Source organism: Chiloscyllium plagiosum, chromosome 11 (genome assembly GCF_004010195.1).
Source record: "Chiloscyllium plagiosum isolate BGI_BamShark_2017 chromosome 11, ASM401019v2, whole genome shotgun sequence".
In the NCBI taxonomy this organism is placed as follows: Eukaryota; Metazoa; Chordata; class Chondrichthyes; order Orectolobiformes; family Hemiscylliidae; genus Chiloscyllium; species Chiloscyllium plagiosum.
The window spans coordinates 27,644,055-27,667,769 of NC_057720.1; the positions used below are offsets into that span (position 1 = coordinate 27,644,055).

The following is a 23,715-nucleotide window of genomic DNA, read 5'->3' on the forward strand; positions in this document are numbered from 1 at the left end:
AGACCAGGTGAATTTTTCTAGGTGTGCTGGCTTATTGGTATCTCTCAACCAACAGACATTTATCTTAACATTATTGATGGGGGCTTGTTGGACAGACATGTGATTGGTATTTGGGAGTCATTACAAGCACTTACACAGAAATAGTTATGGTCAAAACAATTGGGACCTGCTCAGTAAGGCCCCTGCTCACCAACTCTTTCTTTGTTTTCAATCTGGGGTCATACCAATTTGGGCTCACTGTGGGAAGAAGTCTGCAAAGCACTATACTACACTATAAAAGCCATTCATTCACAACAAGTTTGCACAAAACATACCATGAAAAATTACCACAATTCCATTCTGCTATGCTGGTTGAAATAACAGTTATCTTGCCTTATGAAAATTCCAACACAAACAAGCAAATGATTCCAATTCAACATCTCAGTTGAAAGCACACAACATTGCAGTGTTCCCTCATGACTGGACTGAAGAATCAGCCTAGATTGTGTGCCGAAGTCCTCTGACTTTCTCAGGGGTTAAAATGTTACCATTGAGCCAAGATACCTAAAGCACTGTTATAGTTTTCTAAAATTGTTTTCAGAAGTTGAACCTATTTCAAGGAATTAGGTCAACCATTCTTGCCATAAATGATTTAATATTTCATGATGAATTTCTTTTTCTTCTGTGCAGTGCTGGTGTGGGTCGAACTGGCTGCTTTATTGTGATCGATGCCATGCTAGAAAGGATCAAACATGAGAAGACAGTTGATATCTACGGTCATGTCACCTGCATGAGAGCACAGCGAAATTACATGGTGCAAACAGAAGATCAGTATATCTTCATTCATGAGGCCCTCCTTGAGGCAGCAACATGTGGAAACACAGAAGTTCCAGCAAGAAATCTCTTTGCCCACATACAGAAACTTGGTCAGGTTCCACCAGCAGAGACAGTCTCAGCCATGGAGCTCGAATTCAAGGTCAGTGCTACAACTAATGTATAGGTTTTATATATTGGCAAAATACTTGAAGGGCTTATGCCCGAAACGTGGATTCTCCTGTTCCCTGGATGCTGCCTGACCTGCTGCGCTTTTCCAGCAACACATTTTCAGCTCTGATCTCCAGCATCTGCAGACCTCACTTTCTCCTCAAAATGCTTGATGTGATCACTTTAATTGACCATTAAACTGATTTTGACAGAAACTATTAAAACAAATTGGAAATATTAAATGCGTAGTATTTTCTAATTGATGCTTCCCCTCATTTCACTTCTAGTGCTTAAACTAGAACTAGCCTGGTGTTGATTCATTCAGTGATTATTTCTTCCTCCCACCCATTCTTCACATGTCCCTTAGTAACATGATTGAGAACAAGAATGTAACACATCGAATTATGGAACCTGCACCCGATATACTACCACGCCTGTCCGTCCTGAACGTGTTATGTTGCGTTATACTGTGAAGAGGAAAACAAAAGCTATCTTGACATCATCGAAATATTAGTACAGGAATTCCTGTTTAATGCCTCTATCCTCCATGAGAACTCAGATTAGATTAGATTAGATTAGATTACATTACAGTGTGGAAACAGGCCCTTCGGCCCAACAAGTCCACACCGACCCGCCGAAGCGAAACCCACCCATACCCCTACATTTACCCCTTACCTAACACTACGGGCAATTTAGCATGGCCAATTCACCTGACCCTGCACATCTTTGGACTGTGGGAGGAAACCGGAGCACCCGGAGGAAACCCACGCAGACACGGGGAGAACGTGCAAACTCCACACAGTCAGTCGCCTGAGGCGGGAATTGAACCCGGGTCTCAGGCGCTGTGAGGCAGCAGTGCTAACCACCGTGCCACCCACTAATCTAATCTAATCTAATCTAATCTAATCTAATCTAATCTAATCTAATATGCAGGTTAAGTGGATTGGCCATGCTATATTGTCTGTAGTGTCCAATAAATTGTAGGCTAGGTAGGTTAGCGAGGGAAATATGGGCACAGGGTGCAGATGGGTCTGTCTGGGATGATCTTCAGAGGGTCAGTGCAGACACGATGGGTCAAATGGCCTCTTTCCATATTGTTGGGATTCTATAATTCTAGAACTGTCTATTCTTAATGCATTTTTAGATGTAGGTTTGCTCGCTGAGCTGGAAGGTTAATTTCCAGACATTTCATCACCCTACTAGGTAACATCTTCAGTGGGCCTCTGGGCAAAGCACTGCTGATAATTCCTGCTTTCTATTTACATGTTTGGGTTTCTTTGGGTTGGTGATATCATTTCATGTTCTTTTTCTCAGGGGGTGGTAAATGGGATCTAACTCGATGTGTTTGTTGATAGAGTTCCGGTTGGAACTCTCATGCGTGTCTCTGTTTGGCTTGTCCTAGGATGGCTGTGTTGTCCCAGTCATTGTGGTGTCCTTCCTTATCTGTGTGTAAGGATACTAGTGAGAGAGGGTCATGTCGTTTTGTGGCTAGTTGATGCTTTGCCTGGAGGCTCACTGAAGATGTTATCTAATAGGGTGATGAAACTTCTGGAAATGAACCTTCCAGCTCCGTGAGCAAACCTACATCCAGAACATCAACCTGAGCTACGTATCTTCTCAAAATTCATTATTGCATTTTTCTCATTACTTTTATTCTTCATATGTTTATCTGATAAATTCCTCTTGAATTGTAATAATTGATTTTGCATATATTTGTGGCAATGCATTCCATATTCTACCACTGGTCGTTCTGCTATTATGCGCATTTCGTTTATTTGAGTTAACACAGGATTGCGTGAGATTGGAACTACCACGTTATAGCAGAACCGACTTTAACTCTTTATACAACATGTGACTAACCACCACCCCTCTGTAGCTTATATAGATCCCATGTTTGTGCTCTCCCACTTATTAATTTGTGTTAATCTTGCACAACTTTACACCTATTCAAAATGCATTTGCATTATGAAAGATTCACATTCTTTGTTTTTCTTCACTGAAATACAGTTTTAGATTTGCCAAAGTTGAAAAAAGTAGAAGTCCTCTTAAACTTGTGTTGAGCAGTTATTTGTACTGTGATTCCCATAGTAAAGGCTTCATGCAAATTACTGCAAGCTGAATGTAAAATTCTGGTTGTCTGAAGCTCTCTTCTTGAGCATTCGAAGAATGGTCTTTATATGAAGGCTCAATTACATCTAGTAGTCTACAACCAATTGAATACAAAAATAAAATACTGTGTTACTATAGGGAAATTCTCAATGTAGAATTATCTATAATTTGAAAGTCAAATGCAAATCATTTGGACAGGGTTGAAAGCTGCCATCTTTGGTTCACACAATATATTTCAAAAGTATGTTTTTCTAGACATTTCAGCATATCTAGTCCTTTTGAAATATTTCACTGCATTAGTGAAATCAATGTAACATTAAATAGCACAGCTAAGGGAAATAAAGAGGGTAAATCTAAACAGGATGTTTCAGCGAGTTTTGAGAAGATTTGTTGCTCAGGTTGAGGTTTTGGATGTAGGTTTGCTCACTGAGCTGAAAGGTTCATTTCCAGAAGTTTCATTACCTTATTAGGTAACATCTTCAGTGGACCTCATGCGAAGCAATGCTGAAGATTCCTGCTTTATATTTATATGTTTGGGTTTCTTTGGGTAGGTGATGTCATTTCCTGTGGTGAAGTCACTTCCTGTTCCTTTTCTCAGGGATGGTAGATGGGGTCTAACTCGATGTGTTTGTTGATAGAGTTCCAGTTAGAATGCCTTGCTTCTAGGAATTCTCATGCGTGTCTTTATTTGGCTGGTCCTAGGATGGATGTATTGTCCCAGTCAAAGTGGTGTCCTACCTCATCCGTATGTGAGGATACTAGTGGGAGAGGGTCATGTCTTTTTGTGGCTAGTTGGAGTTCATGTATCCTGGTGGCTAGGTTTCTGCCTGTTTGTCCAATGTAGTGTTTGTTACAGTCCTTGCACGGTATTTTGTAAATGACAAAATCCAGACAATGAGCAAAACTAACATTATTTACAAAATACCGTGCAAAGACTGTAACAAACACTACATTGGACAAACAGGCAGAAAACTAGCCACCATGATACATGAACACCAACTAGCCACAAAAAGATATGACCCTCTCTCACGAGTATCCTCACATACGGATGAGGAATGACACCACTTTGACTGGGACAATACATCCATCCTAGGACAAGCCAAACAAAGACACGCACGAGAATTCCTAGAAGTATGGCATTCTAACTGGAACTCTATCAACAAACACATCAAGTTAGACGCCATCTAATGGAAGATTTGAGTTATAAAAATAGGCTGGAAAGGCTGGGAGTTATTCTCACGAGCATAGGAGGTTGAGAGGTGGCCTTATCGACGTTCATAAAATTATGATTGGCACAGATAAGATGAATAGCAATGGTCTATTCCCGAGAGTTGGGGAGTTCAAAATTAGAGGGCATATTTTTAAGATGAGAAGAGAAAGGAAAAAGGATATGAGAGGTAGCTTTTTTTAGGCAGAGAGTGGTTCTTGTGTGGAATGAACTGTCAGAAGAAGTGTTAGATGCAGATAAATTTACGACATTTAAAAGACATTTGTACATGAATAGGTAAGATTTGGAGCAAATGCAGATAAATGGGGCTAGTTTGGGATTGTAGTCAGCATGGACAAGTTGGACCAAAGGGTTTGTTTCCATGCTGTATGTGATGCTAGAATGTTTCCATTTGTGGACAAAACCAGACGAAGGGCATAAATATGAAACAGTTACTAATAGATCCAATTGAGATTGAGGACAAACTTCTTTACCCTGAGTTTAGTTAGAATGTAGAAATTGTCACCATCTTAAGATGCTTCATCAATGACCTACCATCCATCATAAGGTCAGCAGTGGGGATGTTCACCAATGATAGCACAATCTTCAACACTTATGGTGGGCGGCACGGTGGCACAGTGGTTAGCACTGCAGCCTCACAGCGCCAGAGACCCGGGTTCAATTCCCGCCTCAGGCGACTGACTGTGTGGAGTTTGCACATTCTCCCCGTGACTGCGTGGGTTTCCTCCGGGTGCTCCGGTTTCCTCCCACAATCCAAAAATGTGCAGGTTAGGTGAATTGGCCACGCTAAATTGCCCGTAGTGTTAGGTAAGTGGTAAATGTAGGAGAATGGGTCTGGGTGGGTTACGCTTCGGCGGTTCGGTGTGGACTTGTTGGGCCGAAGGGCCTGTTTCCACACTGTAGGTAATCTAATCTAATCTAATCTAATCTTATTGCTCAAACACTGAAGCAGTCCAGGTTCAAAGAACCGGATAATATCCAAGCTTGGCAAGCAACATGAGCGCCACACAAATGCCAGACTATGACCATCATTGAATCCACCACTATGGGAGCTATCATTGGCCAGAAACTCAACTGGACTCACCACATAAACACAGTGGCTACAAGACCAGGTCAGAGCTAGGAACTCTGCAGGAAGTAACTCACTTCCTGAATCCCTAAAACCTTTCTACAAGGCACAAGTCAGGAATGTGATGGAATACTGTCTACTTGAATGGATAAGTGAAACTCCGACAACCCTCAAGAAGCTTGACACCAACCAGGACAAAGCAGCCTGCTTGTTTGGCACTACATCCACAAACATCCACTCCCTCCACCACTAACGGTCGATAGCAGCAGTGTGTACTTTCTACAAGGCGCACTGCAGAAATTCAACAAAAATCCTCAAACAGCACCTTCCAAACTCATGACCACTTCCACCTAAAAGGATAAGGGCAGCAGATCATGGGAACACCAACATCTTCAAGTTCCCTTCCAAACCACTCACCATCCTGACTTGGAAAGATATGACCATTCGTTCACTGTCACTGGGTCAAAATTCTGGAATTTCGTCCCTCATGGCATTGTAGGTCAACCCACTGCAGCAATTCAGGAGGGCAGATCACCACATCTTCTAACCAGGCATAGGCAATAAATGCTGGCATAGTCAGCGATGCCCACATCTGACACATTAATTTTTAAAAAAACATGGAGTCATTCAGATAGTGAGCATGGATGAGAAAAATGCAGATAAATATTAAATCTAGATTGAAAATTAAGAAGAGCGTGGAAAACAATATACTCAAGGTTTATTCAATGAAGTAGGAGACTATTTGTATCATAAATACCAGAGTAGATCTGCTGAGCCATGTAGTCTGTTTCTAAACTGCAAATATTATGTAATAACTATGGTAATGTTAAATGGCTATTTTTATTCACAACCAGCCTCTTGATTAATGGCTGAAGAGACCATTAATTAATGAAAACCCAAATGGTGTACAATGTTTTCAGATTAAGGTGGCAACCCATGTTGATGCTTACCTGCCAAACAAACATGCAGATTTTGGGTGTGATTAGATCAGTGTTAAGTCTGCTTTTGACTTGTCAGCTGCTTTTGAAGGTGTTGGTCAGGTTTTACAAGTTGACATGTATGTTGCTACCTCAGATGAGCAACCAGGGTGTGGCACATGGTTTCATATTTATGTTCAACTAAAGTTGATGTAATAATTGGAACATCTAGGTATTATGTTGGCTAAAAGAGAGAAGTTGTTTTGTCTATATGCTCATTGAAATAATTAGATTGTCAAAAATGCCATTGGAAATTGCATACCTTTGCACGCAACACGACAAAAAGCAAGAACAATCGTCATTCTAGTTAATTAACCTTCAACTGCACTCAGTACAATGTGAGAACATGAAATTTCTTTGTTTTAATCTTTTTGTTAGAATTCAAGCCACCGATAGAATGCTGTATTTCCATTTTAAGTTTCAGTTAATCATTGATTACTTTTAAGTTTATCTGAACAACTCATTTTTTTCTTCTGATTTTTCCCATCCTTTCCTCCAGCACATTCCAGCCTCACTTTCCCAACATCTTCTCGAGTGTCAGTGACTCAAATGGAGGTTCTGATATCCTGTGGGTGCTTCACCCAAGTAACCATTCTTCATGTATCAGTTTGGACAGTAGGTGGTGGTAGCCTACTTTAACAAATTGTCATGACTGTTGATCTCATTCTTATTATTCTTGTATGCATGCATGTGTACAAACTTATAAATGCATAATCACACACATCCAATTCCTATTACTGTTCCTGGACAGCAGGTTGAGACTTGGTTATCTCGGTGCATAGGCTAATTCCAGATAATTTTGATTTTCTCCTGTAGCGATTCTGCTGTAAAATTCTATAATTATCTGTGTAATGGCCTGTAATTTGTTTTCACAGATGTGTCATAAGAATATTTTCTTCCTGTCTTCTGCATATTGAGGAATGCTTTTGTGACAGATATGGAGCTTGAGCACTCAAACACTACTGGCCCAAGTGGCCTGTCTTTCTGCTGTTCCATGCAAACCCATCTTACATTTTGGGGCTAACCTATTTTAATATTTATTTGCAGCGCTTGGCAAACTCAAAAGCACATACCTCACGATTCATCAGTGCCAATCTCCCTTGTAACAAGTTTAAGAACCGGCTAGTAAACATCATGCCATATGAGTCCACCCGAGTTTGCCTGCAGCCAATCCGAGGAGTTGAGGGCTCTGATTATATCAATGCCAGCTTCATCGATGGGTACAGGTACTACAATTTTCCACTTGGAAAGCTTGCCATTTTCTTATTTACTCCATACCAGCTTTTCAGTAACATCTGTAACCTTCAATATGTCGTTCCTCTTAGAAATAAATGTGGTGCATTTTTAAAGCTTGGCTTAAAAGTCTTTTGCAGCCAAAGAATCACTTTTTAACTGTAGCCAGTTGTGTAAAGAATTGCAGTTGTGGCACGTCCCACTAATATCAATGAAATGAATGATCAGTTTATCAAACTTGGCCAGGACGTTGAGAGATCTCCCTTACTCTTTGAATAACACTAAAAGAACCTCTGTGTTCACCTGAGAAAGCAAATAGGGTCTTTGTTTATTGTCTGTTCTGAAAGTTGCCACTTTCATCAGTGCGATCTTTCTTCACTGTTGTTTAGGTATCAATATGGGTATAAATCTGTGCTGAAGTTTCTAGACATACAAATAAACTTTATCTTCTGAAAGATAAGAACTGGGGATGCTGAAGATTTCTTTCAAGTCTTATCTTTAAAGATATGCACATACAAGTCAAATAAAGCAAAGATCTTTAATGGATGTGACTCAGTTTAAAGATTAGAAAAAGAATGCATAATGCAAAACTACTATACTGTCAGCTGTATTCTGCTTCTTTGCAAATAGAATAGCATTGACTCAACACACTTAAAGCACAGAGCATTATAACAATTCACTTTTACTTCTTATTTGTAATGTATTGGCATTGATGCTCTTCCATAAACTCGTATCCGCGTGTTGAATTGGGCAGCGAAAGATTCTTGGAGATTTACAAGGGTTTATTGTAAATCTGTAGTTAAGTACTATCATCATTTGTACCTTTCCCTTTCTAATTCTCTCCCTGTCCAGAAACCAACACCCAAATGGGGGAGATTTAGTTCTTTTCTTTTAATCAATCTGTTCAGATGTGTGATGATACATCTCTGGATCAGGTGGGACTTAAACCAGGCCTTCATATTCAAAGGTAGAGACTATCACTGCATCACAGATCTCACAAAAGGACAGTCGACAGAACTTGAAGTTGTATTGAGGAACACCAGTCTCCAGTTCATTGCCTTATCCATTCAGCCATGGTTACAGGCCCTTGAAACTTAGAAACTATCTATTGTATGGGACTGCTGTGTGCAACAGTCCCCTTTTAATAGTCTGTTAGTCATTTCAATCAACATGTCTGGACATGCTACGACACATGGCCTAGGTAGATGGGACTTACATCTAGATGATCTGGCCCAGCGGCATGAACACTACCACTGTGCTGCAACAGCCTGATAACTGTTAGATATTTTAATCAGCTTGTTTGGTTCAGCTGTGAGGAGGATGGTATTAAACTTCAAAAGGGCAGAGAGAGTTTGTTAGAATTGTTGGACAAGTGACAGATGAAATTCAGATGCATAGAAATGCATTCAAATGAATTTGTTTTAGCAGGAAAAACAAGAGGCAATACAAAATAAAAGGTACAATTCTAAAGGGAGTGCAAGAACAGAGAAATCTGTATGTATATGTGTATAAATTATTGCAGTGAGGAAACTGATTGAGAGCACAGTTAATAAAGCAAGATCCTGAGCTTTATCAACTGTGCCATATAAATGCAACGAAGCAATGACAAGCCTGTACTGAACAGTTTGGCCTCAGCTGGAGTTTTGCATTCAGTTCTCTGGGCACCGTTTTTAAGGTAGGCTGTGAAAGTATTAGAGAAGATGGACCCAATGGTTCCAAGGATGAGGGTTACATAGTTAGCTGGGAGAAGAGGTTGAGAAAAGTTGTTACAAGCATTCAAAATCTTAAGGTGTAGAATGGGAGAAACTGTCTCATTGATAAAGGGATCAAGAACCCAAGGACACTTATTTAAAATTTAAATTCATTCATAGGATGAGGGCATCACTGGCTGGGCTACCATTTATTGCCCATCCCTAATTGCAGTTAAGAGTAACCACACTGCTGTGTGGTCGAGAGTCACATGTAGACTAGGCCAGGTAAGGATAGCAGTTTCTTCCTGGAAGGGCATTATTGAAGCAGATGTTTTTTTTCCCAACAATCACTCTTAATTCCAAATTCCACAACCCACCATGGCAAGATTTGAACCCAGGTCCCCTGAACATTACCTGGGTCTCTGGATTAGCAATCCAATGATAATACCACAAGACCATTGTCTTCTTGTAATGAGTGGTAACAAAGCAGTGGTGACACAAGGGAAAGCATTTGTATGCAATGAGTGATTAGGATGTGAATGCACTACCTGAGTGCAAAGTGGAGGCAGATATATAATCATGGCTTTCAAAGGGGATCTGAATTATTATTTGAAGAGGAGACATTTGTCGAGTTACAGAGAAAAGGGAAATGACACTGGCTACATGTTCTTGCAGTCAGCAAGCATACACGTGGCAGACCAAATAAGCTCCTCATGTGATATAACTATGCTATGATTCTAGGTCTTGCCTACAGACAATAACTGTGTGTTTTCAGCACCACTGAGACATGCATAAGAGTACATGAAAGGAAACATTCATCCAAGGACTATTTAATGCCATGGAGATTGATAAAAGAAAACTTGACAACAGAGATCTGTACTGAATGCTTGCACTGCTTGACACTTTCATTTGTATCTGTTTTTGTAATTTAACACTGCAGCAATATAGTTTTTCCCAAACTAAACTCCTTAAATTCTAGTCAACGCCTATTGAATTATTTATTAAAGTTGTGCAATTTCAGTCCTCAAACACTAAATTAATTTGTTTAATACAAATTTTAATAATTGTGTAACCTGGATGATATCTGAGACTTAATTATATTTTTGGTGAAAATCAGGAATATTACAACACCTTAATGATTTACATTATTACAAAAACTTACCTAAAATCAGGTTACAATCATTTGAAGTATGTGGAACACATTAATTATGCACTGTTATCAGGAAGAGGAATTACTGCCAAGGGTGACTCTCGTCAGATAGGTATATCTATCATAGAGTACTGCCTCCATCTAGTGGGGAAATGTGTAATTTTGTTTTACTTCAATATTACTTTGTGGGAAGTGGGTGTCGCTGGCTGGCTAGCATTTATTGCCAATCCCTTGTTGCCCCTCGAGTAGGTGGTGATGAGCTGCCTTCTCAAACCATTGCAGTCCACCTGCTGTGGGTTGACCCACAATGCCATTAGGGAGGGAATTGCAGGATTTTAATCTAGCAACAGTGAAAGCACGGTGATATATTTCCAAGTCAAGATGGTAAGTGGCTTGGAGGGGAACTTGAAGGTGTTAGTGTTCCCATATATCTGCTGCCCTTGTCCTTCTAGATGAAAGTGGTCATGAGTTTGGAAGGTGCTGTCTGAGAATCTTTGGTTAATTTCTGCAGTGCATCTTGTAGATAGTACACACTGCTGCTACTAAGTGTTGGTAGTGAAGGGAGTGGATGCTTGCAGATGTAATGCCAATCAAGTGAGCTGCTTTGTCCTGGATGGTGTCAAGCTTCTTGAGTGTTGTTAGGACTGCACTCATTCAGGCGTGGAGAGTATTCCATTACACTCCTGACTTGTGCCTTGTAGATGGTGGACAGGCTTTGAGGAATCAGGAGATAAGTTACTTGCCACAGTATTCCTAGCCGCTGACCTGGTCTTGTAGCCACTGTGTTTATGTGGTGAGTCCAGCTGAGTTTCTGGGTTAATGATAACCCCCCAGGATGTTGATGGTGGGGGATTCAGTGATGGTAACACCTTAGAATGCCAAAAGGTAGTGGTTAGCTTGTCTCTCATTGGTAAAGGTCATAGCCTGACATTTGTGTGGTGTGAATGTTACTTGCCACTAGTCAACCCAAGCCTGTACATTGTCCAGATCTTGTTGCATTTGAACATGGACTGCTTCGATATCTGAGGAATCACGAATGGTACTAAATATTGTGCAATCATCGGTTCACATCCCCACTTGTAACCTTATGTGGGAGGGAAGGTCATTGATAAAGCATCTGATGGTTGGGCCTGAGGACACTACCCTGAGGAACTCCTGCAGAGATATCCTGCAGCTCAGATGACTAACCTCCAACAACTGCAACCATCTTCCCATGTGTCAGGTATGACTCCAACCACCAGAGAGTTTGCCTGCTGATATCCATTGATTCCAATTTTGTAGGGCTCCTTAATGCCGCACTTGGTCGAATGCAGTCTTGACGTCAAGGCCTGTTACTCTCTCCTCACCTCGGGAATTCAGCTCTTCTGTCCATGTTTGGACTAAGGCTGCACTAGGGTCAGGAGCTGAGTGGCCCTGGTGGAATCCAAATTGGGCAATACTTAACAGGTTATTGCTGAACAAGTGTTGCTTGATGTCACTGTTGATGACACCTTCCATTACTTTCCTGATAAGCAAGAGTAGGCTGATGGTATGGTAATTGGCTGGGTTGCATTTGACCTGCTTTTTATGTACAGGACATACTTGGGAAATGTTCCACATTGTCAGGTCAATACAAGTGTTGTAGGTATACTGGAACAGCTTTGCAAAGGAACAGCAAAGTCTGGTGCACAAGTCTTCACTATTGTTGCTGGAATGTTGTCAAGGCCTGTAATCTTTGCAGTATCCAGTGGTTCTAAACATTTCTTGATGTCACAAGTAGTGAATCAAATTGGCTGAAGATTTGTGTCTGTAATTGTGGGAACCACTGAAGAAGGCCGAGATGGACTGTAATGTAATCTAATCTAATCTAATCTAATCATGCACTCGGCACTTCTGGCTGAAGATTGCTGTGAAAGCTTCAGCTTTATCTTTTGCACTGTGCTGGGCTCTTCCAGCGTTGAGGATGAGAATATTTGTGGAGCCTCCTCCAATGAGTTGTTTAATTATCCACCACCATTCACGACTAGATGTGGCAGGACTGCAGAACTTAGATCTGATCCATTGGTTGTAGGATCGCTTAGCTCTGTCTGTCACTTGATGCTTATGCTGTTTGGCATGCAAGTAGTCCTATTTGGTGGCTTCACAAGGTTGACATCTCATCTTCAGGAATGCCTGCTGCTCCTGGCATGCCCTCCTGCACTCACCAGTGAACCAGTCTTGATCCCCTGGCTTGATGGTAATGGTTGAGTGGGGGATATGCTGGGCCATGAGGTTACAGATTGTGCTGGAGTACAATTCTCCTGCTGTTGATGGCCCACAGCAACTCACGGATACCCAGTCTTGAGCTGCTAGATCTGTTCGAAGTCTGTCCCATTTAGCACAGTGATAAGAGTCGCAGAACACGATGGAGATTATGCTCAATGTGAAGGTAGGACAGCATCTCCACGAAGACTCTTACTGATACTGTCATAGACAAATGCATCTGCAGCTGGCAGATTGGTAAAAATTAGGTCAAGCATAGTTTTCCATATTGGAACCTATTGGTTCTCTCACCACCTGCTGCAGGCCCAGTCTAGCAGTTCTGTCCTTTAGAATCCAACCAGCCGATCAGTGGTGCTGCTGCCAAGTCACTCTTGGTGGTGAACATTGAAATCTCTCACCCAGGGTACCTTTTGTTCCTTTGCCATCCTCAGTGCTTCCTGTGAGTGTTAGTTTAATATGGAGAAGTACTGATTCATCAGCTGAGGGAGGATGGTTTGTGATAATCAGTAGAAGGTTTCCTTGCCCATGTTTAACCTGAATCCACGAGACTTCATAGGGTCCAGAGTCAATGTTGAGGACTCCCAGGGCAACTCCCTCTCGACTGTAAACCACCATGCTGCCATGAGTATGACTATGTCAGGCTGTTGCTTGAGACAGCTGTCCCAATTTTGGTACTAGCCCCCAGACATTCCCACTGCACCACAAGATCCCCTAATAAAAATAGCCTACTCTAATTTCTGAACAGCTACATGCACCCCCACAAACCACCCAATTTGACCACATCCCCCTCCATCCCACATTCATCAACTCTATTATCCCCTTCCCCCAAACCGATCCAACCCTCAAAGCAAACCTATCCTAACAACCTAATATGACTACCTTCCAGCCACCCAATAGTTCTCTCAACCTGACCCAAATAACAACCCCAATGACCCAGTCACTCCCTCCAACCTGACTATCCATTTTCTTAAACACCTCACCCAGCTATTCACCTCACTCACTAATTGTCTCCATCAATTTACTCACCACACCTTACTCACAACAGTTAAGTCTTAAATATATCCTCTACCCACCTCACCATCTCATTCCCTACTCACGCCCCACTCGCTCAACTGCCCCTTATCCACATACCCACCATAAAAACCAACCCCGTCCACTTACCTGTATCGTCCACTTACTCCCTATTCAACTTACCCAAACCCCTACATCACCTACACTATACACCAACACTTAACCCATACCAATGTATCCATTCACAAACATTTCAAGTGGACAGTTAAAATTATTATGCAGCAGCTAGTGCTATAAAAGAGATAGAAAACCTATTTGTCCCTCATCTACTGCCATCTAGTGGAGTTTTCTGAGGGACACAATACTGGGCACTTCAGTCAAAGCTGCATTTGAAATACCTCACAAAAAATCCACAGGAGCATACAGTCAAGATAATTTATAGATTGGGGTCATTATCTTCAATCCAGCAATATAGCAAGTATATTTGCTTTGAGATTTACCGGAACTTGTTTAGAACTTTGGCGTTTGGATTTGTATTCAGTGTTTTGTGAGGTTGTGCACAATTTGCTTGATAGGTGCTTCATTTTCATTGGGTCAACAAACAGTTTTGAACACTGCAGTTATTGATCAGAAACAAAGGGCTGAACCTTTTATTTTTTGGCTAAATGTGGTTAAGAGGAGTGATTTGAGAGGATTTCACTGAGAAACCCAGCAATATTTCACACAGTATTTTACTGACATACCTCATTAATTATCTCTCCAACCCCTATGATATTCCTCAGGTCCTGTCCTGTACACATCTTATCACATACCATTCCTGGAACAATTCGCCACTCAGCAGATCCCTGCCCAAAGACCAACATTCCTTGCAGACACGCCAACTTTGACAGGCTGCTGTTCACGCAGATCAACATTAACAATCTGACATTGGCCCTCATTGGCAGTGTAATGGCACATTGGACAAAAGCTAAGCTGCCCAGAACACATGGTGGCATGGCTGAGAGCCCCTCGACCATGTATCCCTATTGTCTTGCCATGGTCACTGTTTAACCACCAAACAGCACACTTTACCTGTTCCTGAAAACCTTAAGTCTGTAGATCAGGTCTGAGTATCTCCCACTGCTTCCCCAGTACCATTGGTCACATGGATCTTGTCATTGACCGAAATGATATGATCAGGCAAGCATTCAGACAAATCCAAGTAAGAGCTTTTATTGATAGACAGCAAAAAGGCACACAAACGAACTGTAAACAGACTGCAGTTACCAAACATCACTCAAACCAAATACTGGCATTCTTGATCTTGACATTCATTGATGGTCCTCTGTACTCAGCTTTCATCTACAAGAATGGTATGTCACTCAGGTCCTGTGTGCCTTGTAGCACCCAATGCAGTTGAACTCTGTCTTCTACACAAAGAGGTCCTTCCACTTGAATGTCCTCACCCTTTCCCTCAGGAGACTGTTCGCATCTTCCAGTTCCTAGTACCTTTCACATTGCCTTGTTGCTTGCTCTGATCATCAGATCACACCACACCAAGGTGGTATAGCACACTGTGCCAGGACTATGCTTGAAAGGTATCCCTGGCCACTTCAAGCTGTGAAACTGGACCTTCAACATCCCTATTTTCTGATCCACTATGATTTTGGTCATAGCATGTACACCAGTTTGGTGAAGGTACCACACTGGCTGAGTAACAAATGGTTTATATCTGAAAGGTAATGCCTGTTGGCACTCCAACCCCTTCCCAACCCAAACCTACCTTAACCATTTCACTCTCTATTGCATTCATTACAGGCTATGTAACAGATGCAGCTGGGTGGCAACAATCGGTTGATTAGTCTATGAACTAGTGACCACATCAATTGCAGAATCCATTTGCTTGCCAACAATCATGTAATTGGTGCTCAGGTGACTGAACAGCTTGGGGTGGGAACAGGATAATGAGAAGTATTTTCATCTCCATCAGTACAGAGGTTGTCTCTGTTGTTTGCAGTCTACACCATTTTAAACTTGAAGAAAACCAGTTCATCTTTCCTTCAATATTTGTTGTAAGCTGTGACTTTTAATTGATAAGTCAGGGACCCTTCTATAAGTGAACCAGCCATCTTGTGTCTCTTGCAAACCAATGGAACCAGCCAAAGATGGACAACTAAAATGCAACATTCTGGCCAATATAAGAATCATAAGGTTCTCAGCAACTTGTAAATAGAAGCCACCACCGAACTCATCCAGTTTTCCTCTATCCGTGCCAATTTTTCCCTTTTTGTTTGTTTGTCTTTCATGCATGTGCTTGTAAGGAGGGACTTGGGGGATTAGAGTTTTAATTAGTGGTGTTATATGCTGGTGTTTTATAACAGTTTAGCAGTAGTTAGGGTATATTTACTTGCAAAAAATAGTAATTCTTGGTAAGTACTTGGCCTGAGCTCTCTATCAACCTGGTTCTAAAGGTCAGGTAGATTGGGGAATTTTGTGTACTTATTTTAAAATCTTTACCTTTTGTCACAACTGCAGAGATAGTAAGGCTGGATTTCCAGCATGCTATCCCAGTGAGTCATGAATGTTCAAGCAGTTTTCCAACTGCATTCAATTTCTAGGGAATGCCAAATGATGGCTGAGTATCGACATGCCATAAGTGAGGGGTGAGGTTGAGAAGGTGGGACCTTCATAGTAACTTCTGCAATGTGTCAATTGATCCCATGCCATTGGCATCACTCTGCATCAAAAACCAGCCCTCCAGCCAACTGAGCTAACCAGCCCCTACCCAGAGGGTTGTAGGGATCTTGAAGTCACTGTCTGAACGTCTGGTGGAAGCAGACACCCTGTAACCGACTGATGAAGAGACCAGGAACTGGAAGCTAGTTCTTTTTGGGCATTTGTATTAGGCTGTTTTCTGCAGTTTTGTAATGATTTGTTTTATTTTGGTTGAATATTGTATACGTCATTTTAACTAAATACGAATGGCACACCTTGACACTGTTTAGAAATCATTGCATACTACAGTTTAAAGACTTAGGTTTATTATGCGTGTCAGCTAGTTCTCCTTTTTATCACTGATGTTAACTGGCAGAACGAGTAATCCAAATTAATTGCAGTGTCAGATGTATCGATCTTGAATTATTAAGGTTTGGTCTTGCTTGACTGTAATCTTTTGAACTGTTTGGATAATTTTATTTGATTAGATTGGGGAAAATATCAACCTTTATTCTTTAAATTATGTTGTAAATAAATACAAATCTTCAGAAAACATCTGAATTTTTAAATTATTGTATGCAAATCTTTGCAATTATAAAGAGCTAAACATGAAAGTCTCCTTTTAATTGCTTTATTTGTCTCAGTTAGATTATTTTACAAGGTAATGACCAGACCATTACATTCCCTGTCCTGTGGGCAAAGTCATACCACATGCTGGAAGGAATAAATTCCTCACTCATCCATCTACCTTAACAATATGCAGCTTTGCCTGTTCAAACCCTTTTGATTATTCAGTTTAAGAGTGAATCTGTTGGTGAGTTTATTGGGTGGGCATTCATGGGTGCATTCAGCACCCAAATATTACATAACAGCTGATATGATGCAAACAGGTGAAGACCAACAGTTTTATGGAAGAATTTCATCAAATACAAAGCATTCCAGAAGAAGTGGAAAGGGGCAGTATGCAGAGCAAACTGTGTTGGAAGGGATAGCATGGGAACAACAAAATGGGGGAATGGGATAATATGAGGGGGAAGGGATCACATAAGAAGAAGGTTGGGAATGAAGGATGATATGATGAAAGGGATGGTTTGAGCATGGCATAAAAGGGAGCGCTTTGGGAGGATGGAATGGCAAGGGATGGGGAATTTAAATAAATATTGTTGCAGTAAAGTTACTAATTTCACCGGAAATGTGCATGTCTCTGCTAATTTTTAAATAATAACAGGAATGTAGAAATGTGTGTTCTGAAAACTACATATGTTTCCTCAATGAACAGGCAGCAGAAAGCTTATATTGCCACACAGGGACCACTGGCAGAGACCACAGAAGATTTCTGGCGTATGCTGTGGGAGCACAATTCCACAATTGTAGTAATGCTCACAAAATTGCGCGAGATGGGTCGAGTAAGTAATTTGCCTTTGTGCTCCCAACTGTACAATGAAATTATTTACAATGAAAGTCATTTGCTGGTTATTAGCTAAGATATTCCATTTGTAATTATGTAAATAGTAGTACAGGTCCCAGGATTGAACTTGACAATGATTTTTTAGATGAGTGAGGTGGTGAAGAAAGAAAGAAAACAAAAATATAGAATTAAACTTAGAGCCATCTGACACTGAATGTGTATAACCAAATTGTAACACCTCTTTCGACTAGAATGTGGTCATAGAGATCTACAACACAGAGAAAAGTCCTTTGGCCTATCATATTAGTGCAGGTCAAAAACAACTACCTAATTGTTCTAATATCCCATTTTTCAGCTCTTAGTCCATAGCCTTGTATGCCTTGGCATTGCACGTTCAGATCTAAATTCTGCTTAAATGAAGGTTTCTGCCTCTACCAACCTTACAAGCAGTGAGTTCCATCTTCCCAGCACCCTCTGGGTGAAAAGGTTTTTCCTCACATCTCCTCTCAAACCACAGCTCCTTACCTTAAATCTACTCCTCCTGGTCATTGATCCCTCCATTGATTCCAAGGGAAAATGTTTCTTCCTGTCTACTCTATCTATGCCCCTCATAACCTTCTATATCTCCATCATGTTCCCTTTCAAACTCATCTGCTCTCAGGAAAGCAACCCTAGTTTATGCAATCCTTGCTGGGCCGAAAGGCCTGTTTCCACGCTGTAAGTAATCTAATTTCTAAGTAATCTAATTTCTTCATAATGGAAATTCCTCACCCCAGGAAACATCCTGCTAAATCTCCTCTGCACTTTCTCCAATGCTATCACATCCCTCCTATAATGTGGATTCCAGAACTGCACGCAGTACAATAACTGTCGCCTAACCAAAATTTTATACAGTTCCAGCATAGCCTCCCTGCTCTTAAACTCTATGCCTCAGATAATAAAGGCAAGTATACCATGTGCCTCCTTAACCATTTTTCCACCTGTCCTTATGGCTTAAGGGACTGGTGGACATAGATACCAGTGTTCCTCTGATCCTCTCATACAAAAGGTAAAATTTTAACCAGCTTTTGAAGCAATAAATGTAAGTGTGTAGTGTCACCTGTTTAGAGATTAAATTAAACCTGAAAATACTTCCTATCAGAAGGATGTTGTGAAACTTGAAAGGGTTCAGAAAAGATTTACAAGAATGTTGCCAAGGTTCGAGGATTTGAGCTCTTGGGAGAGACTGGTTAAGCTGGGGCTGTTTTCCCTGGAGCGTCAGAGGCTGAAGGGTGACCTTATAGAGGTTTATAAAATCATGAGGGGCATGAATAGGATAAATAGACAAAGTCTTTTCCCTAGGGTGGTGGAGTCCAGAACTAGAGGGCATAGGTTTATGGTGAGAGGGAAGAGATATAAAAGAAACCTAAGGGGCAAATTTTCATGCAGAGGGTGGTGCATGTGTGGAATGGGCTGCCAAAAGAAGTGGTTGAGGCTGGTACAATTGCAACATTTAAAAGGCATCTGGATGGGTATATGAATAGGAAGGGTTTAGAGGCATATGGGCCGGATGCTGCCAGGTGGGAGTAGATTAGGTTGGGATATCTGGTCAAGACAGACGAGTTGGACCAATGAGTCTGTTTCTTTGCTGTACTTGAAAACCTTAAAACAGATTTGGCAATATCGGTGGATAGAGTTAACAGAGCCGAATGACTCTTGTACTTGCTCCAAAGAAGGGGAGAACTCAAGGGCTTCCAGCATCCACAATATTTTGCTTTTATTTTACTGTTTCGAGGTTTTATATATATTATGCTCAGTGTTGCTGATTCATTCTTTTATTCTCACCAGGAAAAGTGCCACCAGTACTGGCCAGCAGAGCGCTCTGCTCGGTATCAATATTTTGTAGTCGATCCAATGGCTGAATACAGTATGCCACAGTATATTCTGCGGGAGTTCAAAGTAACAGATGCCAGGGTAAGTGTGAGATGTGAGTCATATCAATGTTCCTTAATGTTATTCTCGTGTACATACTAATAATGTGATCCACTGTTACAAATATGTTTTGTCTAAAGTATTAATTTGTAATATCATTAGTTAGAGAGATAACGATAACCTGGAGAGAAAGATGTGATTAAGAGGAGATGCGAGAGAGAAGATAGGAATAACTATTTAAGTTGAAAAACTAAGAGGGGAGGATCCTCTTGAGCTTTTGCTATGGCTCCTGAACAGGTAGTAATGAGAAGAGACTTGCCTCAACTCAGGTTCAGCTGCAGAGCTGTTTAAGTTTGCTTAAACAATCCCACAATTTGAAGAGAGGGATGTGGAGAGATGTTTCATTTCATTTGAGAACATTGCAAAACAAATTAAATGTTTGATTTGACTTGATTTGTTACTATTGTTACATGAACCGAGATACAGTAAAAAGTATTGTTTTGCATGCTAACCAGACAAATCATACCTTATCTAAATACAACAGGGTAATAGAACAGAATACAAAATATAATGTTAGAGCTAGAGAGAAGGTGCAGAGAATGATCAACTCTAATATATGAGAGGTCCATTCCTAAGTCTGAAGATAGAATGAAGGAAGCTGTTCTTAAATCTGTTGGTATATACCTTTAAAAGTTCATATCTTTTGTCTGATTGAAGAGGGTGGAAGAGAGTATAATCAGGGTTGGATGGGCCTTTGATTATGTTGGCTGCTTTCCTGAGGCAGTGGGAAAAGTAGACAGTTTTCCATGATGGGCTGGGCTGCATTCTCAACTCTAATTTCTTGTGGTCTTTGACAAGCTGTGATGCATCCAGAAATTTGAATTCTGCTAATCCCATCTGCCTTTGTTAAATTAAGCTATTATGGCTTTGCAGACACATATGCAAGAGTATAAATGAAAATAATTATCTTTACAGTGTGTGCTAAGCAACTGTTAAGATTTATGATGATCAAAACTTGTATTTTCAAAGTTGATGCAAAGAAACTATTAGTATTCGGAAGCTTTCCTTTCTCCAATGGGTGGAAATATAATGAAGATGCATTTTCTAAAATATTAATTGAAAATATGATCAGCCAGATTTATATATATCTCAAACTTTTTAAAATAACTCTTTTTAAAGCAAAGGACACTGACTGGCTGTGGCATCAAAAATCATTGTGTTTGGGAAGAACACAAGCTTAATTTAACTGGAGTCGCTGAGCAACATTCCCTCCATGTGCATGCTCATTGACATCCAGTTCCAGAAGTTGCTGTTGGGAACTGACCTCGACGCACTTGCAAAACAAATTAGAGGGGATGCTGTTACTGTGTTTGCAATGCTTTAGTGGAGTGGTCCCATGACCCAGTTTGTGGGTGTAAAATTATATTGGCTTTGAACAAAATCAGGGAGGAAATGCCCAAGAAAACAAAACCTCAGCCCTCCTTTTTCTTTGAGACCCCACATAGAACATAGAACAGTACAACACAGAACAGGCCCTTCAGCCCACCATGTTGTGCCAACCATTGATCCTCATGTCAGGTAAACCTAATGTACGAACCCTCAAATTTCTGTGACCATATGCATGTCCAGCAGTCTCTTAAATATCCCCAATGACCATGCTTCCACAACTTCTACTGGCAATGCATTCCATGCTCATACAACTCTCTGCATATAGAACCAGCCTCTGACATCCCCTCTATACTTTCCGCCAAACAGCTTAAAACTATGACCCCTCGTGTTAACAATTTCTGCCCTGAGAAAGAGTCTCTGGCTATCAACTCTATCACTGCCTCTCATTGTCTTGTACACCTCAATTAGGTCCCCTCTCTTCCTTTTTTTTTCAATGAAAAAGTCTGAGCTCAGTTAACCTCTCTTCGTAAGATAAGCCCTCCATTCCAGGCAGCATCCTGATAAACCTCCTCTGAACCCTCTCCAAAGCATCCACATCTTTCCTATAATAGGGCGACCAGAACTGGACACAGTATTCCAAGTGTGGTCTAACCAAAGTTTTATAGAGCTGCAACAAGATCTCACGGCTCTTAAACTCAATCCCCTTGTTAATGAAAGTCAAAACACCATATGCTTTTTAATAACCCTGTCCACTTGGGTGGCAATTTTAAGGGATCTATGTACCTGTACACCAAGATCCCGCTGTTCCTCCACACTGCCAAGAATCCTGTCTTTAATCCTGTACTCAACTTTCAAGTTTGACCTTCCAAAATACATCACTTCGCATTTATCCAGGTTGAACTCCATCTGCCACCTCTCAGCCCATCTCTGCATCCTGTCAATGTCACGCTGCAGCCTACAACAGTCCTCTATACTGTCAACGACACCTCCAACCTTTGTGTCATCTGCAAACTTGCTAACCCATCCTTCAATCTCCTCATCCAAGTCATTAATAAAAATTAGAAAGAGTAGAGGCCCAAGAACAGAACCCTGTGGAACACCACTCACCACTGACTTCCAGGCAGAATATTTTCCTTCTAGTACCACTCACTGTCTTCTGTTGGCCAGCCAATTCTGTATCCAGACAGCTAAATTTCCCTGTATCCCATTCCTCCTGACCTTCTGAACGAGCCTACCATGGGGAACCTTATCAAAGTTTGTCAGTTGAAAATGCACCAGAAAACCTCACTACTGCAAACTCTCAAAGAAGAGGTCTGTCTACATCACTGTCCCCAGAAAAAGGAACCTCAGTGCCAGTAGCCTGTGTGGAAAGTGATTTTGGTTGCAGAGTTACAGTTAGGGCAATGTAATAATTCTGTTTTTCTCAATTTAACATTTCTTTGCCGGAGTACGTATCAAACTGCAGGGTGTCATCTTATTTTTTTCCCCACAACTGGAGGAGTATGTTTGTTATTTTTCAAGAAGCATAATTGGACATAATTGCACATTTTAAACAAATCTCTGAATAAATACTGAATCCTTGCTTGAGCTAAGGTTTTTTGCAATAAATTAGATTTTTATTTGTCAACTTGAGGAATCTGAATGACTTTGGTTCTGATACTGAGCTTCATATAGTCTAATATATAATTGGCAATTATCAGCTCCCTTTTCAAATTTAAACATTGTTATGGCCAATGGAAGAATAGGAAACAGAAAGAAATCAATCCACCCTTTCTAACTTTGTTGTTGTAATATTCTTGCTTTTTAGATTAAATGTTCACTTATTATGTTCACTTAAGTGAATGAATGGGAATTTTTGAAATGTCAGTGTACCATTGTTTTGCTGTGTGAAGTTCAAGCCCCACCACTCAAGTTGACAGATTTGAATTCAGTTAAAATCAAGTTATCAGTTGTGGTGACCGCAAAACTACCATTTTCGCAATAGATGCTGGACTTGATTGCATTGCCCACATCCAATGAATAGAAAAATCTGTTTTTGACTCCTTTATTGCACTGAGAATTCACATAATCGTTCCAACAATTAGAAGAGAATTGCAAGTTGTCTCTTTTTAAATCAAGAATCGTGACCAAAGATATGTGCACGTCAGATCAATAATTTCAAGTTGTACTGTATGTTGAAGAGTTTTGATAATGATAACACCTTTATTATTGTTATCTACTTTCAGTAGGTCCAGGTGTTTCTTTTAGATTTCCCGCATCATCAATATTTTGTATTTTGCCTTCTTACATAATTGACAAAATTAATATACTGCACGCAATTACCAGAATATTTTATTGCTAACACAGGTTGCAAAATAAATATATAAAGACAGAGGTTTATGTAGTTCACAATACTGTCTTGCTGATGTAATATTTTAAATGTGCATTGTTATTGCCACGGTTTTGTGGTGTGCACACCATTCACAAAAGGCATAAATGTCATTTTCTGTTGAAATAGCTTAGCTTTATCCTTTGACCATGGAAACGTGTATTACATTTGAAACTAGCAATGAGGCCATAGAGGTGGTGCTGCTGAAGTGGTATAAATAAGTGTGTTATCATTTAGCAAAATGATGGCCTCTTAGATATTCCACTTGTTTTC

The 23,715-nt window shown here is 40.6% G+C and overlaps 1 protein-coding gene across 25 annotated transcripts in view; it reads left to right on the forward strand.

Moving 5' to 3' along the window:
• Positions 1-23,715, forward strand: part of LOC122554240 (receptor-type tyrosine-protein phosphatase F-like) — a 465,745-nt gene that overhangs the window by 430,107 nt on the left and 11,923 nt on the right. For all 25 annotated transcript variants that reach the window (XM_043698932.1, XM_043698931.1, XM_043698941.1 and 22 more), the window contains 4 exons: positions 670-955; positions 7,394-7,572; positions 17,646-17,772; positions 19,602-19,727. In XM_043698932.1, coding sequence (XP_043554867.1) covers positions 670-955; positions 7,394-7,572; positions 17,646-17,772; positions 19,602-19,727 — 718 coding nt within the window. The remainder of the gene's footprint in view (positions 1-669; positions 956-7,393; positions 7,573-17,645; positions 17,773-19,601; positions 19,728-23,715) is intronic.